This window comes from Balearica regulorum, chromosome W (assembly GCF_011004875.1).
Source record: "Balearica regulorum gibbericeps isolate bBalReg1 chromosome W, bBalReg1.pri, whole genome shotgun sequence".
Taxonomy (NCBI): domain Eukaryota; kingdom Metazoa; phylum Chordata; class Aves; order Gruiformes; family Gruidae; genus Balearica; species Balearica regulorum.
In genome coordinates this window covers 12,270,113-12,290,195 of record NC_046219.1, presented here as the reverse complement: position 1 = coordinate 12,290,195, position 20,083 = coordinate 12,270,113, and the positions used below count along the sequence as shown (strand labels likewise).

The 20,083-nt window shown below is 36.8% G+C and overlaps 1 protein-coding gene and 1 long non-coding RNA gene across 11 annotated transcripts in view; one reads left to right on the top strand and one right to left on the bottom strand.

The window, feature by feature from the left end:
• The window catches only part of LOC142599245 (uncharacterized), an 830,374-nt gene that overhangs the window by 701,883 nt on the left and 108,408 nt on the right, over positions 1-20,083 (bottom strand). The window lies entirely within an intron of this gene.
• Positions 1-20,083, top strand: part of LOC142599160 (F-BAR domain only protein 2-like) — a 112,859-nt gene that overhangs the window by 78,044 nt on the left and 14,732 nt on the right. For 5 of the 10 annotated variants that reach the window (XM_075738911.1, XM_075738904.1, XM_075738909.1 and 2 more), the window contains 11 exons: positions 1,291-1,348; positions 3,963-4,138; positions 5,251-5,265; positions 5,691-5,715; positions 6,548-6,590; positions 7,226-7,320; positions 12,291-12,394; positions 13,509-13,638; positions 15,272-15,331; positions 17,053-17,164; positions 17,796-17,951. In XM_075738911.1, coding sequence (XP_075595026.1) covers positions 1,291-1,348; positions 3,963-4,138; positions 5,251-5,265; positions 5,691-5,715; positions 6,548-6,590; positions 7,226-7,320; positions 12,291-12,394; positions 13,509-13,638; positions 15,272-15,331; positions 17,053-17,164; positions 17,796-17,951 — 974 coding nt within the window. Of the gene's footprint in view, positions 1-1,290; positions 1,349-3,959; positions 4,139-5,250; positions 5,266-5,690; positions 5,716-6,547; positions 6,591-7,225; positions 7,321-12,290; positions 12,395-13,508; positions 13,639-15,271; positions 15,332-17,052; positions 17,165-17,795; positions 17,952-20,083 lie in introns of all 10 variants that reach the window. The other 5 variants (XM_075738903.1, XM_075738914.1, XM_075738913.1 and 2 more) reach the window with 5 other exon arrangements.

Here is a 20,083-nt window from a genome sequence, read left to right as displayed (position 1 = left end):
TCACCTGAAGGGCTGTGTCTTCTACCGCTATTACAAAATGTAGATTATTAAATAAAATTCTGATGTTTCAGAAAGCAGAACTGTCCAACTGTTCAAAATGTTGAAAACAATATTTTTAAATTACTACTTAACTTGTAAGTAAGATTTTGAGGTACCATTTTGCTTGTATGTGACACAATTTGTCTTTGTCAATACAAAGGTATATTAAGTATCTCTTTCACCCTTTGTCATTTTTATAAGAAATGTATAACTAGGGAAATTTTGAAGACGTCTCAGTTTGTTTTTTGCAATAAACTTACTGTAGCATCTCAGCAGTTCACATAGACTAACTATGCATGCAAAGTCATGAGCAGGATTTTCTTTTTTTGTTTTGAATGGAGAAAGTATCTGTGTATCCAAGATGATCCCTTTATATATAATATACACGAGTGTGGTTTTCTGCACATTTTTAAAATTTAGATGATCATATTAGAGACTTGTTTCTCTCTGTCCCAAAGCACTTTTATGAAACTAAGTGCTTAGCTAAGAGTTCTAAATGATTTTAAACATAATTCTCTTCAATTAATATTTAATTGCCTGCAAGAACTGAAAAACTGAACTAGTTTGAAGTTCCCAAATGCTTATTAGCTTTAAAAATCCAGGATGGTGCTGGAGATGCATAAACGAAAACTTTGGAACCTGATTTTGAGCCACTTGTATTTTAAGTTTCATCCATGAGTTTTAATTAATGTAGATATTCTTTGCTAAAGCAACAGTACAGGCTTGCTGTCTTTTCAAGGGGGAGGGAGGAAGTTGCAACCTGTATAACCTGGAATGCTTTTACTCACTAAGTACTGACTAGTACTTAGGAAAGGTTATGCTCCTGCACCATCAGAGCCTCCAGTGTCTTAACTGAAAGAATTAGAAGTAGAAATTGGGAAAATATTTGGGGCTGAGAGGATTGTAGACTTATTTAACCCTCAGTAGTAAAATTAAAATGCTTCTGTTGGTTTCTGACCTTTTTGATAGAATACCAGTAAAAGCAGATGCATTAAAACTTGCCAGTTTTCATAGGAAATTTGGAGGTTGTTTGTTGCATTGTGTTCCTGAGGTATCTTATCTGTCACACTACTTTTGAACTATAGAGTATAACTTGAGATAACTGTAATAATTAATAATGAATAACAATGACTTTCATGAGGTGTTGTAATCAAATTTTAATTTGTCAATGATATAAAATTCAGTCTGATGTAAGAACAACACATTTTTTTAGTTATTTGTCAATACTGTTATTTTTGTTGGTTTTTTTAGAACATTCCTGATGTAGATGATGAAGGATACAGCATTAAACCAGAAGCATCACAGGATATCCTTTTTGCTGTTATTGTGCCAAGTTATGTCCTGTTATTACAATTAGTTGGGGAGGGGAGGTACTCATTAAAGTGTTAAGTCAAGATGAATGACATTCATGCTTATGTTACAACCTTGTAGTCTTATGTTCATAGCTTCTGCAAAATGCACAAAATTTTGTCTAGCTTAGATTCTGCGTGTAAATGTTAAAGGTTAGATCAGATGTCTTAGGAACTTTAAGAGGATGGGTTTTGTCTGACAGTAAAAAAAACCCACAAAAAATCCAACTGAATAAAAGCTTTAAGGTAACCATGTGGATCTTTCTCCATGAAAAGCTTTCAGAGAGTTTGTAAAGTTTGTAAACTTTTTAAGCATACTGAGTGGTTTTCTGTTGTATACCTGGACTCTCCCCACTTTTTAATAACACCATTAAAAAGACCGGGAGCTCCAGCAGTCTATGAATAGAATTTCTGTTAATTAATGAAGTATCATGCTGTTCCTAATTGGTGCTTCTAGCTTTTATTATATTTTTAATGATAGTTTTGATATGCAGAATAGGTTTTTGTTATGAGTCATTTTTCATGGATTTCATTATTTTCTCTGCTCTTCCTTTAAGGAAAAGATTCTTGTCCTCTTTTTTTCTTCCATCAGAAACAGAGGGAAGCTCTACTTAAGAGCTGGGAATAATTGCTGTAGATCTAAGCAAGCCTAATATGTTAGCAAGATAGCTAATTTTTGGAAATGTATTCACCAATTTTTCTGGGGACTGCAGATAAAATAAAAGGTTTGCAATGACTTTAAATTGTGAAAGCTTTTAACCAGTTGAGAGCACCTTAAAGTGGGCCAGTCTGTCATCATAGCTTCTCTGTTCTCATCAACTTTGCTAAATATGCCTGTTGCCCCCAGTGAAGGTTCCTGTACTGATAAAAATAGATCATGTTATCTCTTATTTACATAATTGGTATAAAAGCGAAAGACTGTTATCCAGTTCTGGGGGGTGCATTATTTCATGTTTTGCATATTTTTATGAAATGGAGGCAGGAGTGAATAACATTCATGCTTTGTAAATGATTCACTTGGGTATATCTTTTTTGTCATGAAGCAATGGAAAAGGCCGTACATCCAGTGAAAAAGCTCAATGGTTTGCAATTCCTGTCAGCCAGGTAGTACTTCAGCTTGTGAAAATCTTGAACAAATTCACGAAGTCATCAGTTCCCTTTCTCTTTTCCTCCCTTAGCCTCCAAGAGTGGATATTTATTCTGTTGATGAGAACACTTGAGATGATTTGTTGGAGGACATTATTTTACCATAACAGCAGTCAGCCTTAATAAGGCCATTCTTAAGTGTTGGAAAAACACTCATCCTAAAAATTACTGACTGACCTTTCAGTTCATGGCTTTCAGGTCTAAAGTGATCTTTGTCAGTAACCATTTAATAGTCCTAATACCTCAGTGGCCGGCTCATGCCACTTTACAAGAGCCACCTGATTCATAGGAAATAAATCTTGATACTTGGTGATAACTTTCAAGGCAAGAAATATTTTGCTGAAAATGAAAAATGACTTGTTTTTTAAAATTTTCTTTTCCAGATGTGGTCCATTTTGGGGGACAGATAGCCTGTAAGATGAAGACATTTGACTTTTTCCTCAACACGTCTCAGGGTTTCTTTCAGTTGAATTGGATTTGGAATATGTTTAGGGTTCAGAGTTTTAATCTTTGTCAGGATAGTTTGAAAATATTTCATTCAAATGGCTGGCATATTTCCAAGTGAAAATAACAGAAGTAATGTATAGAATATGTATGCTCCCCTTAGGTGGCAAGACACTTTTATGTTTCAGTAAAGGAAAATTTTCAATTTGTTTCTTGTCAAAACAATTGCATCTTTTAAGACTTACCATAGGTCTTTCAGAGCTTTTGTCGAGTGCAGTTCCTGTGCATATAAAGAACTAAGGCTAAATTCATCTGTATATTTTGCTTATTTTGAAGGCTGAGTTGTCATTGTGATTCCTTTTTAGCCAAGGATGACAGTACTTTAAGCAGCTGATGGGGTTTAGTTTACTGTGCAGCTTTCTGTGTAACTGGCATCCTTTGTTGCAAAATTTTCAGTGCCTCTGCAAAAAGGGCAAGTAATGGTTGCTGCTGCTTCCTCTACTGTTATACTTGGTACAGGTATCATGCTAATTAAATTAATTTCATTGCTAATTAAAAAGGCTAGGACTTTCCCTCACTTGGTTTAAAAGGATTTCTACAATGCATACATTTTTCATACATGTGTTAGAATCCTTTGTTGAATTTTACAAATCATAAATTTAACATACAGAAGTGTTGCTATTGTAGAATCTTTCATTTATCCTGATGCTTTCAAATATGCAGTCGTTCAGTTATATAACATCATACCTTTGATAACAGAATACTGTTATGAAGATGAATGGAATATAAAAACTAAATTTTAATGCTGAGTTGTGAATTTTGGACAGTGGATACAATTGAAGTGTCTGTATAAGTGCACAAAGAGCTTAGGCAGCATTATTTATCTGTAGTGTTTACTTAATACGAGCATTTTGTAGAGAGTAATTATGAAACAGATTAAACAGTTGAATTTGAAATATTTCCACCTTAACTGAGAAAAACATACCAAAGAGAATCATTTCTATTCATCCAGTGATTCTGACTCTGAAGATGATGAACCCAGGAGGTTCCATGTAGAAATAAAACCAGTCCAGTCAAATAATAGCTCTCAATATACCATGCCTTCCTTGGATGAATTAAAAGTATCTATAGGGAACATTGCTCTTTCTCCAGCAATATCTGTAAGTAATTTAATTCCTTGGATTTTTAATGAGTAGAGAAGAAAAGTGGTAAGGAATCTTTAGTGTTAACATATTTTACTGTTCAGAATTTATTCCAGGTTCAAGTTCAATGATTCTTTTTTTTTCTTGTGCACTAGGTCATCTTTGATACACTTTATTACTTATTATTACTGTGTTCAGTTTTGGTCCCCACTATACAAAAAAGGTGTGGACAGGCTGGAGAGGGTCCAGAGGAGGGCCACCAGGATGATCAAAGGACTGGGAAGCCTGCCATATGAGGAAAGGCTGAGAGAATTGGGTTGGTTCAGCCTTGAGAAAAGAAAGCTTAGGGGAGACCTCATCATCATGTTCCAGTACTTAAAGGGTGGCTACAAAGAAGATGGAGACTCCCTTTTTACAAGGAGTCACATGGAAAAGACAAGGGGCTATGGGTACAAGTTACTCCTGGGGAGATTCCGATTGGACACAAGAGGAAAATTTTTCACAATGAGAACAATCAGTCATTGGAATAATCTCCCCAGGGAAGTGGTGGATTCCCCAACATTGGGCACTTTTAAGATTCGGCTGGACAGGGTGCTGGGCCATCTTGTCTTGATGGTGCTTTTGTCTAGACAGAGCTTTTGCCAAGAAAGGTTGGACCAGGTGATCCTTGAGGTCCCTTCCAACCTGGTATTCTATGATTCTATGATCATTGCAATGTAATGTTAAGTAATTCTCCCTTCTCAGATTTTAACTTTACTTTGAGTCTTGGGAGTGCTCAGTCCTTGTCTTTCTGCTGTTGCCACCACAAGACATTTGAATACATATGGAGTTAGCTGAGCATGGCTTTTAACATAGTTTACTAATTTGTATTCAATAATATACAAACATTTAAAACAGATCATATAATGTGGATACATATAACTTTTACAGTGCAGCTTTATTGTATGTATTCTGCCAAACCACAGAATGATCCTTTATACCGTGGGATTATATTACAAATAAATAATATTAAATTATGCTAGTACAGTATTCAGATCATAATATAGATGGCTCTGATTTTAAGGAAAATATTATTAATATTAAAATATTAATGATGATTTTTCTCTTTTTCCCCCCCCACGTTTTGAAAGCAGAAACACAGTTCTGTAAGTATAAAATGGCTTTTTATTCATGTTTTTAGATTAAAACCAAGTAAGTGTAGTATGTGAGAAAGTTATTGGGAAAACCTTAGGAATGTTTGTATTCTTACCTGTCAGGCATACCATGTGATATAAAAGCTGTTTAATTTTACTGTCTCAGCCTGTCGAGGGATTTATTAGTACTGTTGCCTTTGTCAGCTCTGCAGTCTTCATTCCTGCCTTTTCTTACGAGTGTGGCGGGCATGCAGTAGTTGCTCTGTCCTGGCTCATGTACTGGTCTTCTGAAAGCTCCAGAATGTTCTGCCTGTCATTGAAAGCAAAATATCGCATGGAAAGCTGAGTGGAAATAAGAACTCTGGGACTATTAAGTGTTTTATTTGACAGTTGGTAAAAGAATTTATTCTTATGGGTTTGGGTTTATTCTGTTTCAGGCACAAATGAATCGAAATTCATCTAGTAAGTATGAATATTTAACTTTTAGTCTATTTATGTTAGTTTTTTAACATGGCATGAAAATATTTTTTTTAATTGTTAAAGAAATAAACTTATTAAGTATTTGTATTTTAAGTAGAAAAAATATTTATCTTGTCAGTTCTAGGTACCTTTATGATATTTGCTTTTGAACTACTCACAGTAAATTCAAAGGACAAAATTAAGTTAGGTGGTCAAAATTTCAAAGGAGCTAGTAGAAGCCACCCAAAGACCTTTTCTTTTTCTGTATACTCAGCTGTTCCCTGTTCTGGGAAACAGATGAGGCAGGCTGTGACAGTGATGAGGAACAAGTCCAAGAGCCAAAGGCAGGGGGTGGGGGGAAATCCCATGGAAATAACTCTTGTGTAAGTTCTTAAAACCCTTCCACCCACTCAAGTTGAGTATCATCTACAAAACAGCAAAGTACTCTCTCTGTTTTATAGTCAAAAACACAAAACATGGCCATGGAGACAGAGGACAGAGCATTACTCTCTTATCCTCTAGGTTTTTTCTCAGTGGGAAACCAAGCCAGGTTTCCTGAAGAATAATATTGATGTAAACAGTATAATTTAAGGAAGAAATTTCAAGTGACCAACACTTCCTCCTGAAATGCATTGCTCTGTTTAGTCCTCTCCTTTTAGAAGGTATTTCAGGAGCATCTGAATTTATATTATCAGAGAGAATGCATCTTCTCTTCTCCATTTTAATAATTCATAATTAGTTTTGAACTGCAGCTATTAACATTTACTATCTTTTTATAATGAAGCTGAAAGATTTATATTTTTAGAGTGGTGATAATACTGTGTCATTTGCTTAGGTGAAGAGTTAACAAAATCAAAGGTTTATACTCCAGCTAATGAGTAAGTTCAACTTTTAAAATTATATCAAGTATATTTTTGGGGGAAGTTGGTCTTATTTTGATCTAAGACTCCAAGACTCATATATATTGACTGCTATTTTAAGTCGGGCATCTATTGTATCATAAGAGTTAAGGTGTAATTATGTAACAATAGCGATTTCTATTCACTTGTTTTCCCCCTCTAATGCATTTGCTTCATTGTGATGTCTCAATTAATAATTATAATTATGTGATTACAAAATATTGGTTTTTATTAAAATTTTAGGTTTTAAATAAGATGGGTTTAGTTTCCATCATATAGTGTTCCATTGTAAAGTGTTTAAGATTACAAGCCCCAAATTTGGACAGGTCTGTATACATTGCTCATATATGTGAACTGATTTGTAGACATATGTCTTGTTGAAAATGAAAATAATTTACTGACATTATGAAATATGTCCACACACAAACTTGCACCAAGGTATCAGTTCAGATAGTTTCCTTATGTGTAAATCAGTTCCTTGACCTGTAATTTGTAAGTACTTTTAATTTTTAGATGCAAAGACTAATACAGAAGATGAATTATCAAAGTTGTAATTTTACTTTTATGAGTATATACATCTTTCATTAATATTCCAATTGTAACTCTTACTATAGAAAGGGGACCAGTGACCTTTTGGCATGGGATCCACTCTTTAGCAGTTCTCTTGAATCTTCCTCTTCAGTCTCCTTGTCATCCTCACCCTCCTCAGGTAAAGTATTTGATAGTAGAAAATGTTTTCTACATATTCTTCAGGATGTTCTGTTGTTACTTTTTTCGTCATTGCAAGAGGATGTGTTTTTACTATTGAAAGCAAAGAATTTTGTAAAGCAGTATCCTATGTTATGAGTAATGCACAACTCAGGGAGCAGTATGTCAGGCTTTCAAGCTAGGGAGCAAGGGGGAAGAGGGAACACTAGAAACCTTAGGAAAATTCTATCTTGCTTTTGTCTTTTTTTCTCTCCTTTTCTCCCTTTACAAAAAATTATCATCATCTATGCTGGAGGAAGAATATAATCCTATTTTTTCAGTTGGTAAATTAAATGGAGGTTGTCACAGCAACTGAGAGATGCTAAACTTGCACTGTGAATAGGAATGAGTTTTTTCTTTCCAGGAAAGCCTGTTGAGCTATGTAATACAACGGCACTGCGGAACTTTGCAGTGAGGAACTTGTTTCCTGTAGGAAACCATGAATATGTTAGGAGATGTGTGGGGATAATTCAAGGGGACTGGGAGAAAAATGGCAGGACTGAGACTGGAATTAAGGGGGAGTTCCTGGCACCACCTGAGAGTAGATGTATTGGAAGGAAAAGGGTGGACTGAGAAGCATGAGAGGTGAGAGGATGGGGCAGATATTGTGTAGGAATTTTGGGTACAGGACTTTGGAGGATATTAGTGATGGCAGGACACTGGCAGGCTTTCCTGAAACTTGTTCTTTGGGGGGGGGGAAAGTTTACAGAAATAGGATATATTGATTTTTACATTCAAAAGGCAGTGAGGGAGAGGGAGGCAAAACAGCACGTGAGTGGGTATGTGTGTTGAAAAGCTGAGAGCAGGAGATGTTGAGAAACTAATTAAGAGGAAGGAGAGACCGAAACAAAACCAGCTATTACAGCTATGTTAGGACCTGCTTACTAAAAGTATTTACTTAAATTATTTACGTTGATTATTTCAGGAGATTTAAGGTGGAATCTACTATTTACTAACAGTAGCAGATACACTGTTTCAAAGTTCTCTTCAGTCTATGTCATGATTTAACCCCAGCAGGTAACTAAGCACCACGCAGCCACTCACTCACCCCTCCCCCCACGAGGGGATGAGAAGGAGAATAGAAAAAAACCTCATGGGTTGAGATAAAGACAGTTTAATAGGATAACAAAGGAAGAGAATAATAATAATAGTAATAACAACAACAATAATAATACCAATAATACCACTACTACTACTACAACAACTACTACTACTACTACTACTAATTCAAGTGATGCACAAATGCAATTGCTTACCACATGTGAAAGGAAAACAACCCAATGCCCAGTCTGTGTCCAAGCAGCTATTCCGCCTCCCGGCTAGCTTCCCCAGTTCTATCTGGAGCATGATGTTCTATGGTAGGGAATATCCCTTTGGCCAGTCTGGGTCAGCTGTCCTGGCTGTGCTCTCCCAGCTTCTTGTGCACCTGGCAGGGCATGAGAAGCTGAAAAGTCCTTGACTTAGTGTAAGCACTACAACTACCTAGCAACAACTAAAACCATCAGTGTGTTATCAACATTATTGTCATACTAAATTCAAAGCAGAGCACTATAACAGCTGCTAGGAAGAAAATTAACTCTATCCCAGCTGAAACCAGGACACCCAGTTCCCTCTACACCCAGGCAAATCAAAGTTCCGTACTTTGCCAATCTGCAAGATGTTGAGAATTGACTTAACTTTGCATTTGATGCTTCTCTTATCATCTACTGCAACAGCCAAGTGCAGGGAATACTTGTGAAAAACTGTTTTCTAGTAGCCTGAAGACTCTAGGATGAGAGAGGAAATAAACTGGGGCAGATAATTCCTCATACGTACAGTTACTCACTAGATACAAATTGATACAGACAGAAGAATATCATACAGGATCTCATGACTGCATGGTATTCATTCATTCACCGGATAGCAATTTATGTTGGGCCTTCCCATTACAGATGTTAAGGGTAAGAGGATAAAAATGTTTGGAAGGAACAGAGAAGGGTAGGTTTTATTTAATAACTTTGAAAGAAATGAAAAGCAGAAAGCTGTGGAGAGGAAACAGACATTGAGTAGGACACAAGAAGGAAAAGACAAAGATGAGAGAGAAAGTGAAACCATGACAGGGAAGAAGTTAGAGGAATACAGTCATGAGAAGTAGGGCCTTAAGGGGAGAGAAACCCAATAAATTACTTATCGGCTTACTTAAAAAATGGAAAATTACATGGTTGACAGTATGAACGAAGTGCACGTGATATGTGGCTGGGTTTTTTTTCTTTTATTTGTAAGTGGTGTGATTTTTGGCCTAATAGAGCAGTTATTTTTCATGCTGGCTAGTAATCCTCATGCAGTAGATATTGAATACCTTTTTGATGTCTGGATTTATATTGAAATTTTTATCATTTCAGTGTTGCTCCTAGTTTCAATTCTTCCCTTTTCCTTCACCTACACTGAAAGAGCATAATAGGAGCTCCTCCTCATCTACCTCTTATTTGCTTGGGTGTAGAGTATCTCAGTCTTTGCTTGGACTTTATCCTGTTTCATGGTCTCAGAGTCAGTGGATTTCCTTTGCTGATGAACTTAGACACACAAGTGCAGACAAGAAGGAGCCCCAAATATTGCATTTTAAAACTGAAAATGCCTGCCTTGCCTCTTCTGCTTTCCTTGGGAATTCTTCCAACAGTTGTGCTTCTGAGGATCAAAGTGACCTTTTCAATAATATTCTATGCCACAAACAAATATTCATTGAAGAAACTGGCACTACTGCTGAAATTTCTTCCACATCGTCTTCAGCACTACTGAACTATAGTTTTGTGTCATCTTGTGTTCATACAAATAAGGGTATGGCAAGCATGCATTGGGTACTGCTCTTTGCTAATAACTGACTCCAAAAAGCAAGGTTTGGACTGATTTTTCTTTTTGTTATTATTGCTCATCTGATGTTAAAATTAACTCATCTTCTTACTTAGAATGTACTAAACTGCTTGTTAGCACCAACTTCCTTCAAAGTTAGGACAATGAAATAAATATTCAGCTTGAAATAAGAAGAAAAATTCAAATTATTTAATTAAAGACATTGCTTTTTCTTAACTGTGCAGAGCTTTGGTTTTCTAGAAATAGGAATGTATAGATGTTTTCAAATTAAATACAGTTAAATAAATTGGATTTAAAATTGTTCCTTTTTAACACCCAGTATTTTGAAGCGTGGATGATATCGTGGTAATGCTACATACTAAGAGGGCAAAGGAAAAGTGCATTTGGGCAAGTGGGCCATGAGTCACTGAATACCTGTGATACTGCAGCAGACTACTCAATGTTTAACATGCACTGTCTTCCTGGGGCATAACAAGAATTTTAAAGGAATGACTGATATTTCAGAAGTTATTTTACTTGGGGACATTTGAGTTTGCAACTCTTAAGGTGGATGTGGTCAGCATTAGCCTAATTTCTTTCTTCCCAAGTCAGTGATGAAACTCCCATACTTCAATGACAGCAGCGTTATGCTGAATGCCTGAGAAAATTCCATTCTTAAAAGTTACATTTTTAAATAACAATGATTTAATTAAAAAAGAAGCATCCAGAATAATTTGAGGGAGATGATAGGATGTGCTGCAATGACATAGTCATTTATTAGGGTTTCAGTCTATTTTGAAGTTAATTTTAGATCTGGCATACTCATTGGATGGCATCTAACGTTTATTTTGAAGTAGAGTACTATTCAGAAAAGTGACTATGTAGAAGTGACATCTTTGTACTGCTACTACTATCTGTTAGTTGTGTCTGTTAGGTTTAGAAGGACATGAGGGCAGTATTTTTTTTAACTGCTTTTTACTTCTCATAGATCGGCTAAGAGATAATATGGAGTTACTGTGTTCTTGCAATCAACAGAGTAATTTATCTTTTATACTGGTGTGTATTGGGTCTGGCTGAGATGGAGTTAATTCTCCCCACAGCAGCCCTCATGGTGCTGTGCTGTGTCTTGGTAGCTAGCACGGTGTCGATAACACAACAGTGTTTTGGCTATTATTGAGCAGGGCTGGCACACATCAAGGCTGTCTCTCCAACATTTCTCCCCTCCTCAGCAGCAGGCTGGGGGTGGGCAAGTACTTGGGAGGGGACACAGCCAGGACAGCTGACCCAAACTGACCAAAGGGATATTCCATACCATATGACGTCTGCTCAGCAATAAGAAGCTGAGAGAAAGGAGGAGGAAGCAGAGGGCATTCATTATTTGTGATGTTTGTCTTTTGGAGCAACCACTACGTGTACTGAAGCCCTGCTTCCCAGGAAGTGGCCGGACATCACCTGCTGATAGGAAGTAGAGAATAAATCTTTTGTTTTCCTTTGTTTCCATGCGCAGCCTTTTGCTTTTGCTTTATTAAACTGCCTTTACCTTGACCCATGAGTTTTTTTCCATCTTATTTTTTTCCCTTGCCTGTCCTGCTGAGGAGGGGAGTGATAGAGCGGCTTGGTGGGCACCTGGCATCCAGCCAGGGTCAACCCACCATATGGCGTATACTTATTGAAGTCAGTGGGATTTCAGAGGACATAATTTGATGGAATTAGAGTTATGCCATTGTCAGCCAGGACCAAATATGAATTTCCACTGAATTTTCCATTTGTGATGAGACTGTCCTATATTCTGAATCCATATAGAATATACACAAAAGGGAACTCAAGTAAAACCATCTTTTTACATACAAACCTCTGAGAATGGTTAGTAGAAAATCATTTGAGAGCAATGAGAAAGCCCATGATGCCATTTTTAGAGTCACTTTTCAGGGTATCACATGGCCCTATTTTAAAAACATTTATGATTAGTGGTAAATCTTACAAAATTGACCTCGTAAAATAGGAACTTTTAATAGAAGCATAACTTCCAGTTGTTCTATTTGAGTATATATTTATGTTCAGTGTGACTTTTCTAATACTGATTTCCTTAAATTTGCTTGCTTTCAGCAAGGCCCACAACTCCTCTTTCTGTAGGCACCATTGTACCCCCTCCAAGGCCTGCTTCAAAACCAAAGTTGTCTACAGGGAAACTTAGTGGAATTAATGAAATAGTAAGTATTGATTGTTTTGGGTTTTTTTTAAATTCTCCATTGTAACTCGATTTCAGATATATCATTTGCACTGTTGTAGTAATCGCTCTTAGACCAAGAAATCTGTTCTTCATATCATCAGAATTAAAGATAAGAATTTAGCTGGTACTGTTCTGCTATAAAGTATGATTCTGCACAAAGTTACATGTTTTAGAAACTGGCTATTATCTGGATACAAGTGGAAGATTTTGAGTTGTCTTCATCATATGTCACCTCCTTTTACAATTCCCACAGTCTGTATAAAAGTCATACGCTCAGTGGCAAGTATAGAACTGAAATAAAAAAACAGTTACCCAATCAAAACAGATTCTTCAGGAGTTCCAATACTTTTTAGATAGGTTAATCCCAAAATTATTATTAGTTATTTTAAACTAATACCTTAGCAGTTAAATGTATCATAAAACTATCCAAAGATTTAGGGTAGAAGGGACTTTTGAAGATCTCCTCTAGGCCAATCTCCTGCTCAAAGAAGGGCCAACTTCAAAATTGCATGAGGTTGCTCAGGGATATGCTGAGTTTTGAAAATCTCCAGGGAGGGAGCTCTCCCAACCTCTTTGGGCAACCTGTCCCAGGGCTTAACCACAAGGTTACAAGAAGGAATTTTTTTCCCTATGTTCAGCTGAAATTTCCTTTGTTATAGCTCTTGCATGATGGAGCCTGACTCCATCTTCTTTGTAGCTAGGGAAAGACTGCTAGTAGATCCTTCCTTAGGCTTCTCTTCTCCAGGCTGAACAAACCCAGGTCCTTCAGCCTCTCCCTCTCTCTCATGTCCTCCAGTCCTCAACTATTTTAGTTGCCCTCTGCTGGACTCACTTCCAGTTTGTTAGTAGCTCTCCTTTAGCTGTGGAAATCCACATTTGCTGCACACATACACAGGGCTATAGGCTTAGATTCTGCTACTGCATTATAGCACAATTATTGACAGGCTGTTACATAATCAAATACATTAGACTTAGCTACCCAGGCAAAAATTGATTGGGGAATGAAATGAAGAACTCTTCTATTTGCAGTCTTTTTTCATCTTTTTAAAACCACTTTCTATCTCTGTAATACTCTTGTGATCCCTTGTGTTTAGCCTAGGCCATTCAGCCCTTCATTGACCTCTAACTCAAGTCCACCACCTGCAGCTCCCTTGGCACATGCAGAGAGCATTTCCTCAATATCCTCTTCTGCTTCCCTCAGTGCAGCAAGCACACCTACAGTTGGTAAGTTAAATTAACCATTTTAACTAATTTTAGAAATGGTATAATTCTGCCACTGAGTTCTACCTGTTAGGAAAACCATTCCTTGGAGTTAGTTGTTCCATATGTGAGTCCATTCTAGGTACTTCATGCATCCTTTGCAATACCTGCTTCTAAATGACACTGAGAGACAGGACAGTATATTTGACTAGATTAGACCATAGATCCAATTATGGCATGTTCTTTAGTGAAATATTTTTCAAAATTAAAATATTCCATGAATTCGTATTTGGTGCGCTTGTATATCCATTCATCAAGCATAACATTATCAAGTATTTGTTCAGAAGATGTTATTGTATAGGTACATACATATTTTGGGATACTGATAAATTTGAATTAATAAAAATGTTCACAAAATTGAGTTCTTTTTATGTTATTTTTATTTTGTTCGTATCCTGTAATTGCAGTTTCAAAAAAAACCCCAACAAACTAATACATCTTTTTCTTCAAGTCAGTGAAGTATATAAGCTAGAGAGAGGTGTTTAGTAAAAGCAAAACAACCAACCAAACGATAAAGATGAAGATGAAAAGCAAATCAGTCTTCCTGTTCTGCCACTAATTTCAGAAGGTTCTCTTGTGTTTTTAAAGTCCTTCAGTTATGATATTTGATTATAACAAATAAAAAGGAGACTTGTGGGAGAGGGATTTATTTGTGGGGGTTTTTTAAAGACATTTTAACTTGTTTCTGTAGCAGAACTGAAGTATTTCATTCCTGAACACTATTACCACTTTAGTCCCAAGTTAAATCAGACTCTTCAGTTCACACTCAGTTATCTATGAATGTTACTGATGCCAAGGATTCTTCACCCAGGCTCAGCACCTCAGAAGAGCATCTGCACAGCTTCTAGCTGGAGTTCTGCATTGAAAGCAATGCAGCTGTTTCCACCCTGTGCAGGACCAAAGCTAGTAAGGTCTGCCTAGCCTTAGCTGCTGCAGTGCTGGCACAGTTCAGTGTCCACCAGTTTCCCAAATGCTGAGAAGCATCACTGAAAGATAACTGATATTTTGGTTGCCAGAGTCCATCCAGGCTCACTTCCTCAGGCCTCAGCACTGGTGCCAAGGAACCAGAAAACCAGAAGACGGTAACAGCAGCATCAGTAGTCCCAGCTGTGTTTGTGTGTGTTATTAGAGACAGTGACAGTGTGAAATTGTGAGGTGAAGGAGGAGGTAAGGAGGCGTGTGCTGACACCAACGTTTGACATGGTTATTAACCTGGCCTAGCAAAAATAAACAAGGCCAGTTCCATCTGCTCTGATTGTATGAATTAAATAGTCCTGGAGAGCTGGGAAGGGTAATGCAGACAGCTGAATGATTTTTGGGGCATGAGGATATACTCTGCACTACTGTCTGTATTCTTTTGGCTTTTGCACAATCCAGTGTTTCCCTTACCCCATTTGTTCTGAATAATGGAGAGTTGACTGTAATTATCTTGTTCCAAGTGAACTTGTAGGCATGCATAATTGAATTTCTTTTATGCTTTAGCCTTGTTTTCATTTGTAATGTTTTTTTATATATTAAATTGTTTAACATCTAACATCTATTTTTGCTTGAAATATTTTGTTTTCTTGCAATGCTTTGTTTCATTTAAATGTAATAGAGGATGATCTTTTGGTTGGAACACTTCCTACAATTGGAAAGCTTTGTGAGACACCACCAGGTATTGTACTAGAAGCAGATTTACATGTTAACTAATCATCCTAATGCACTACAGCTAATAATATTGTATTTCTTTTGAAACAAATTTCTCCAGCTATTTCTGGTGTCTGGCAGATACAAGTAGCTTGAAAGTTCAACTACTTAACAATTTATATGTTGCTGAAGTCACCAAAACTTGATATAACCACTTTTATACAACATAATCTTCCATCTATTCCCCCCCAAAACAACCGGAAAATTGGTCTTGTTTCTTCAGTTTGTCATTACTACTTTCTTGGAAGAAAAGGGAATAGAATATATTTTTACTGTGACGATCCTTATTCTCATAAGACAAGTAGATAAAACTGTTTCTATATTTCTAAATACAAAGCTTTGAAGATACAGATAATAAAGATAATATTTTTAATACATTTTATTTTTATGACAGCAGTTTAGCCAATATTAAAATTACCTGAATCATTGTTCCTAAACTGAACTAAAACAATTTGATCAGACTTATTTATTTGCCCTTTTTTGGCCAATGATGCAGTTTTTTATTCTGCAGTTTGGCAACCTCCTCTGTGTGTCAATGCAACTATTTGCATGGTTGTGTCATTAGGTCTTGAGTCAGCACAGCTGAAGGGCTGTTAACAGTGTTTGGGATTGAGGAAGGTGGTAGGGCATCAAAGTCAGATTTGCTGGCACTGCTGAAGGTCCTAGAACGGGACCCATGAGCTGGACTGCAGCCTGAGATACAGTGAGTCCACCTTGGCACAGCTCTGTGACATCCCGTCCCTCTGAGAGCTCACAGCTGGCATGTGATACAGGCTGTTTCAGCAGTGGTACAAAAAATTAGTAAGATGCTCTCCACTCCACTACCACACTAATAAAAAGATAGAACTTCCAGTATTGTCTTTTATATTCAGTACACATATAAAACACTACTGAAAAGTAAAATCTCATGACAACCAGTTTTGTCAATTATACACGCACATTTTAAAAAGCTTTAGCTGAAGTCTGAGTTGATTTTTACAGCTATGCATTGGAACGTTGCTGTGTAAGCACAGGCATCTGTGAAGGCTGACATAGGCCTGGTAATTATTTTTCTTGTAAACCGCTATGTATTTCCAGGTACCTCCTAGGTACTCCCAGAATCTTTACTATGTAAACATTAGAAAACTTTGCAAAATACTTGTCCAACAATTTCTGCTTGGGAATTGTAATCTTTGTTGGTTGAAATAGTTAAAAGAATGTTCAACAGTCCACTTATGTGGGATAATATTAATGTATGTGCATTTATGTTCTCACATACTGTAACTGAATTCTTTGCATTTCTGTGACTATTTTATCATACATTTTTCCATACTATAAGTATGCAATAGGAACTTTTTTAAAAGTATTGTAATTAACATCTAATTTCCTTTGGATCGGTTGACTTCAGTTTCATCAATAGCCATTTTCATGCAGTGTTCCTCTGTCTCATATGTATTTCCTTGTGTCTGTCCATTTACGAAATGTCATACTTATCAGTCCTGGTTTTTTAGGCTGCTAAGCAGTGTTTTGATGGTGTGATTGTGCTGTACTATGTTTATATTTTTCTGCATGCTTTTCAAGTAATACTTCAGACTCTGCTGTGACCTTGATGGTAGTAACCTCTTGTAAAAACAACAGGTGTAGACAACCATTCTGAAATCTATTGCTAAGCTTTTTGAACATTAAACATATACACTGTATGTATTCTAGGTATTTCACGTGGTCCCAGCCCTGTCAGCCTTGGAAACCAGGACACCTTGCCTGTTGCAGTAGCCCTTACTGAATCTGTTAACGCCTACTTTAAAGGAGCAGATCCCTCAAAGTTAGTTAAATAGTGAATTGTTTTGAATCTAATAAGTTACAATAAGAAAACACACTGGTTTTAATTTTAATATTTTTTTGGAAAATGTATATACATTTGAAGGGGGATTCACAGAGTTTTTTCCCCTGATATAAGTGACAGCAGTGGCTTATCACTCTCTATTGGCCTGCATCCTGCTAGGAGTTCATATATCCCTGCTTTACAAAAATGTGTTCAATGAGAACACTGAAAATGAGAAGGGTTTTTATTATAGTCAGGTAGGTGCTACGTGTAAATTTGGGCAGCTTAAAAGCACCTCATTCCCTCTGTCACATTGCTTGCTATACTACTTAGGCCTTGCCTAAGTATATGCCTTGTGATGGCATAGTCGTGCCATGTTTTCAAAGCCTGAAAAATATCCACCCATACTACTGTATGCTTAACCAGCTAAACTTTTTTCTTGTTTCATCTGACTTCCAAGTTGAAAGTAATAGTACATTGTCATAGTGCCACAGTACCCTCATTTGAAATTGATTTTCTGTTTTGAATTCAGCTCATCAGATTGTAAAAGTACAATGAATGCTTTAAAATTAGTATTAAAACTAGGCAGTTAATGAGTTGCAATAAAACTGATGTTTTCATTCTCTTCTAGATGTATTGTGAAGATCACTGGTGATATGACAGTATCATTCCCAAGTGGGATTATTAAAGTCTTCACCAGCAACCCATCTCCACCTGTGCTCTGCTTCAGGGTAAAAAACACAAGCAGACTAGAACAGATTCTTCCAAATGCACAACTTGTATACAGGTTTTGTATTTATTTTTTAAAAAATATAATAGTAAACTACATCATTTGTAAAATGTGAATGGTTGTATATGTAAATCAGAATTCTCTACAGTCTTGTTGATTTGCTTATACATAATAGATTGCCCAGAGAGGTTGTGGATGCCCCCTCCCTGGAAGTGTTCAAGGCCAGGTTGGATGGGGCTTTGGGCAACGTGGTCTAGTGGAGGGTGTCCCTGCCTGCAGCAGGGTGGTTGGAACTAGATGATCTTTGAGGTCCCTTCCAACCCAAACCATTCTATGATTCTATGATAATTTAATTTCCTGAACTAATCTTGTTTAGCTCAGTTTCTCTCCACTGCCACCATTAAAATTTTCAGTGATTACTGGACCTGAAACTTATGCTGAATGTAACAGGAGCCATATAAAATAGTTTGAAAATGTAGCTGTGGTTTTTACATGCATTTTATAAATTAAATGATTTAATAAGCTATTTAAAAACAAAACAAATCAAAACATTTTTTTCTAATCAAACTACATGAACAATATAACTAATTACAGATACGGAGAATAATTAGATGTAAAAAATAGGATACTAATATTGTCAATGGATTTCTTTATACAGTAGTAATGATGGTAAGATTAAATTTTGAAACAGTAGCCTTAAATAGAAAACAATTAGTAAAAGCTACACCTTATCTTATTTGTCAGTTACTAGTGTATTTTTTAAGCTGTGCCATTTCTACAGTAGAACAGATCCATTACATAACTGTATCTCTCAAGTGTATAGCAGCATACTTAGGACAATTCCTAAGAAAAAAAGTTGCTGGTTGAGAAGGATAATTGTTGAAATCACAGCATTTGGACATATTTTCAAAAAAAACCTCAAAACAAACAAACAAACAAACAAAACAGTTGTAAAAGCAGATATCTCTTTCAGCTGAGCAGTTTCTATTTCATTTATTGGAGAAATTATTTGAAAACCAGTTAAACACTTCTAGATGCTACATTTTTTAAATTACTGAAATAACATGAAACAATCAAACCACGTGCATGCATTCTTTTGTATTTAATTTCATTTTGATCATTCATATTTAATGTAATTCAACAAGGGCAAGTGTAGGGTCCTGCACCTAGGGAGGAATAACCCCAGGCACCAGTACAAGTTAGGGGTTGACCTGGTGGGAAGTAGCTCTGCAGAGAAGGACCTGGGAGTCCTGGTGGACAACAAGTTATCCATGAGCCAGCAATGTGCCCTTGTGGCCAAGGCAGCCAATGGTATCTTGGGGTGCATTAAGAAGAGTGTGGCCAGCAGGTCGAGGGAGGTTCTCCTCCTCCTCTACTCTGCCCTGGTGAGGCCTCATCTGGAGTACTGTGTCCAGTTCTGGGCTCCCCAGTTCAAGAAAGACAGGGAACTACTGGAGAGAGTCCAGCAGAGGGCTACAAGGATGATTAGGGGACTGAAGCATCTCTCGTATGAGGAAAGGCTGAGAGAGCTGGGTCTGTTTAGCCTGGAGAAGACTGAGAGGGGATCTAAAGGGTGAATGTCTAGAGGAAGGGGCCAGACTTTTCTCAGTGGTGCCCAGTGACAGGACAAGGGGCAACGGGAACAAACTGGAACACAGGAAGTTCCATCTCAATATGAGGAAAAACTTCTTGACTTTGAGGGTGACAGAGCACTGGAAGAGGCTGCCCAGAGAGGCTGTGGAGTCTCCTTCTCTGAAGATATTCAAAACTCACCTGGATGTGATCCTGTGCAACCTGCTCTAGGTGATCCTGCTTTAGCAGGGGGGTTGGACTAGATGATCTCCAGAGGTCTCTTCCAACCCCTACCATTCTGTGAATCTGTGATTCATACAAAATTAAATTTATTGGTCTTTGACATGACAGTTTATAACTGAAATGTTAGCAAAGCAGTATCTGACAGTGAATTATACTGAAAAAAATATATTTGGGAAAAAAGTGAAAATGTCTTGTATTCTTGTCTGAATGCTGTAACACTTCACCTCTAATTAGAAAGGATGCATGTAATGGATATTTATGAAGTTAAACCTGTATGGTAATAATTTGACTTTTCATCATATACTGCAATGACTATCATTTGCTTAATATTTATAGAGATGGAACTTTTAAATGTGAATGATATTTGTGGAGAC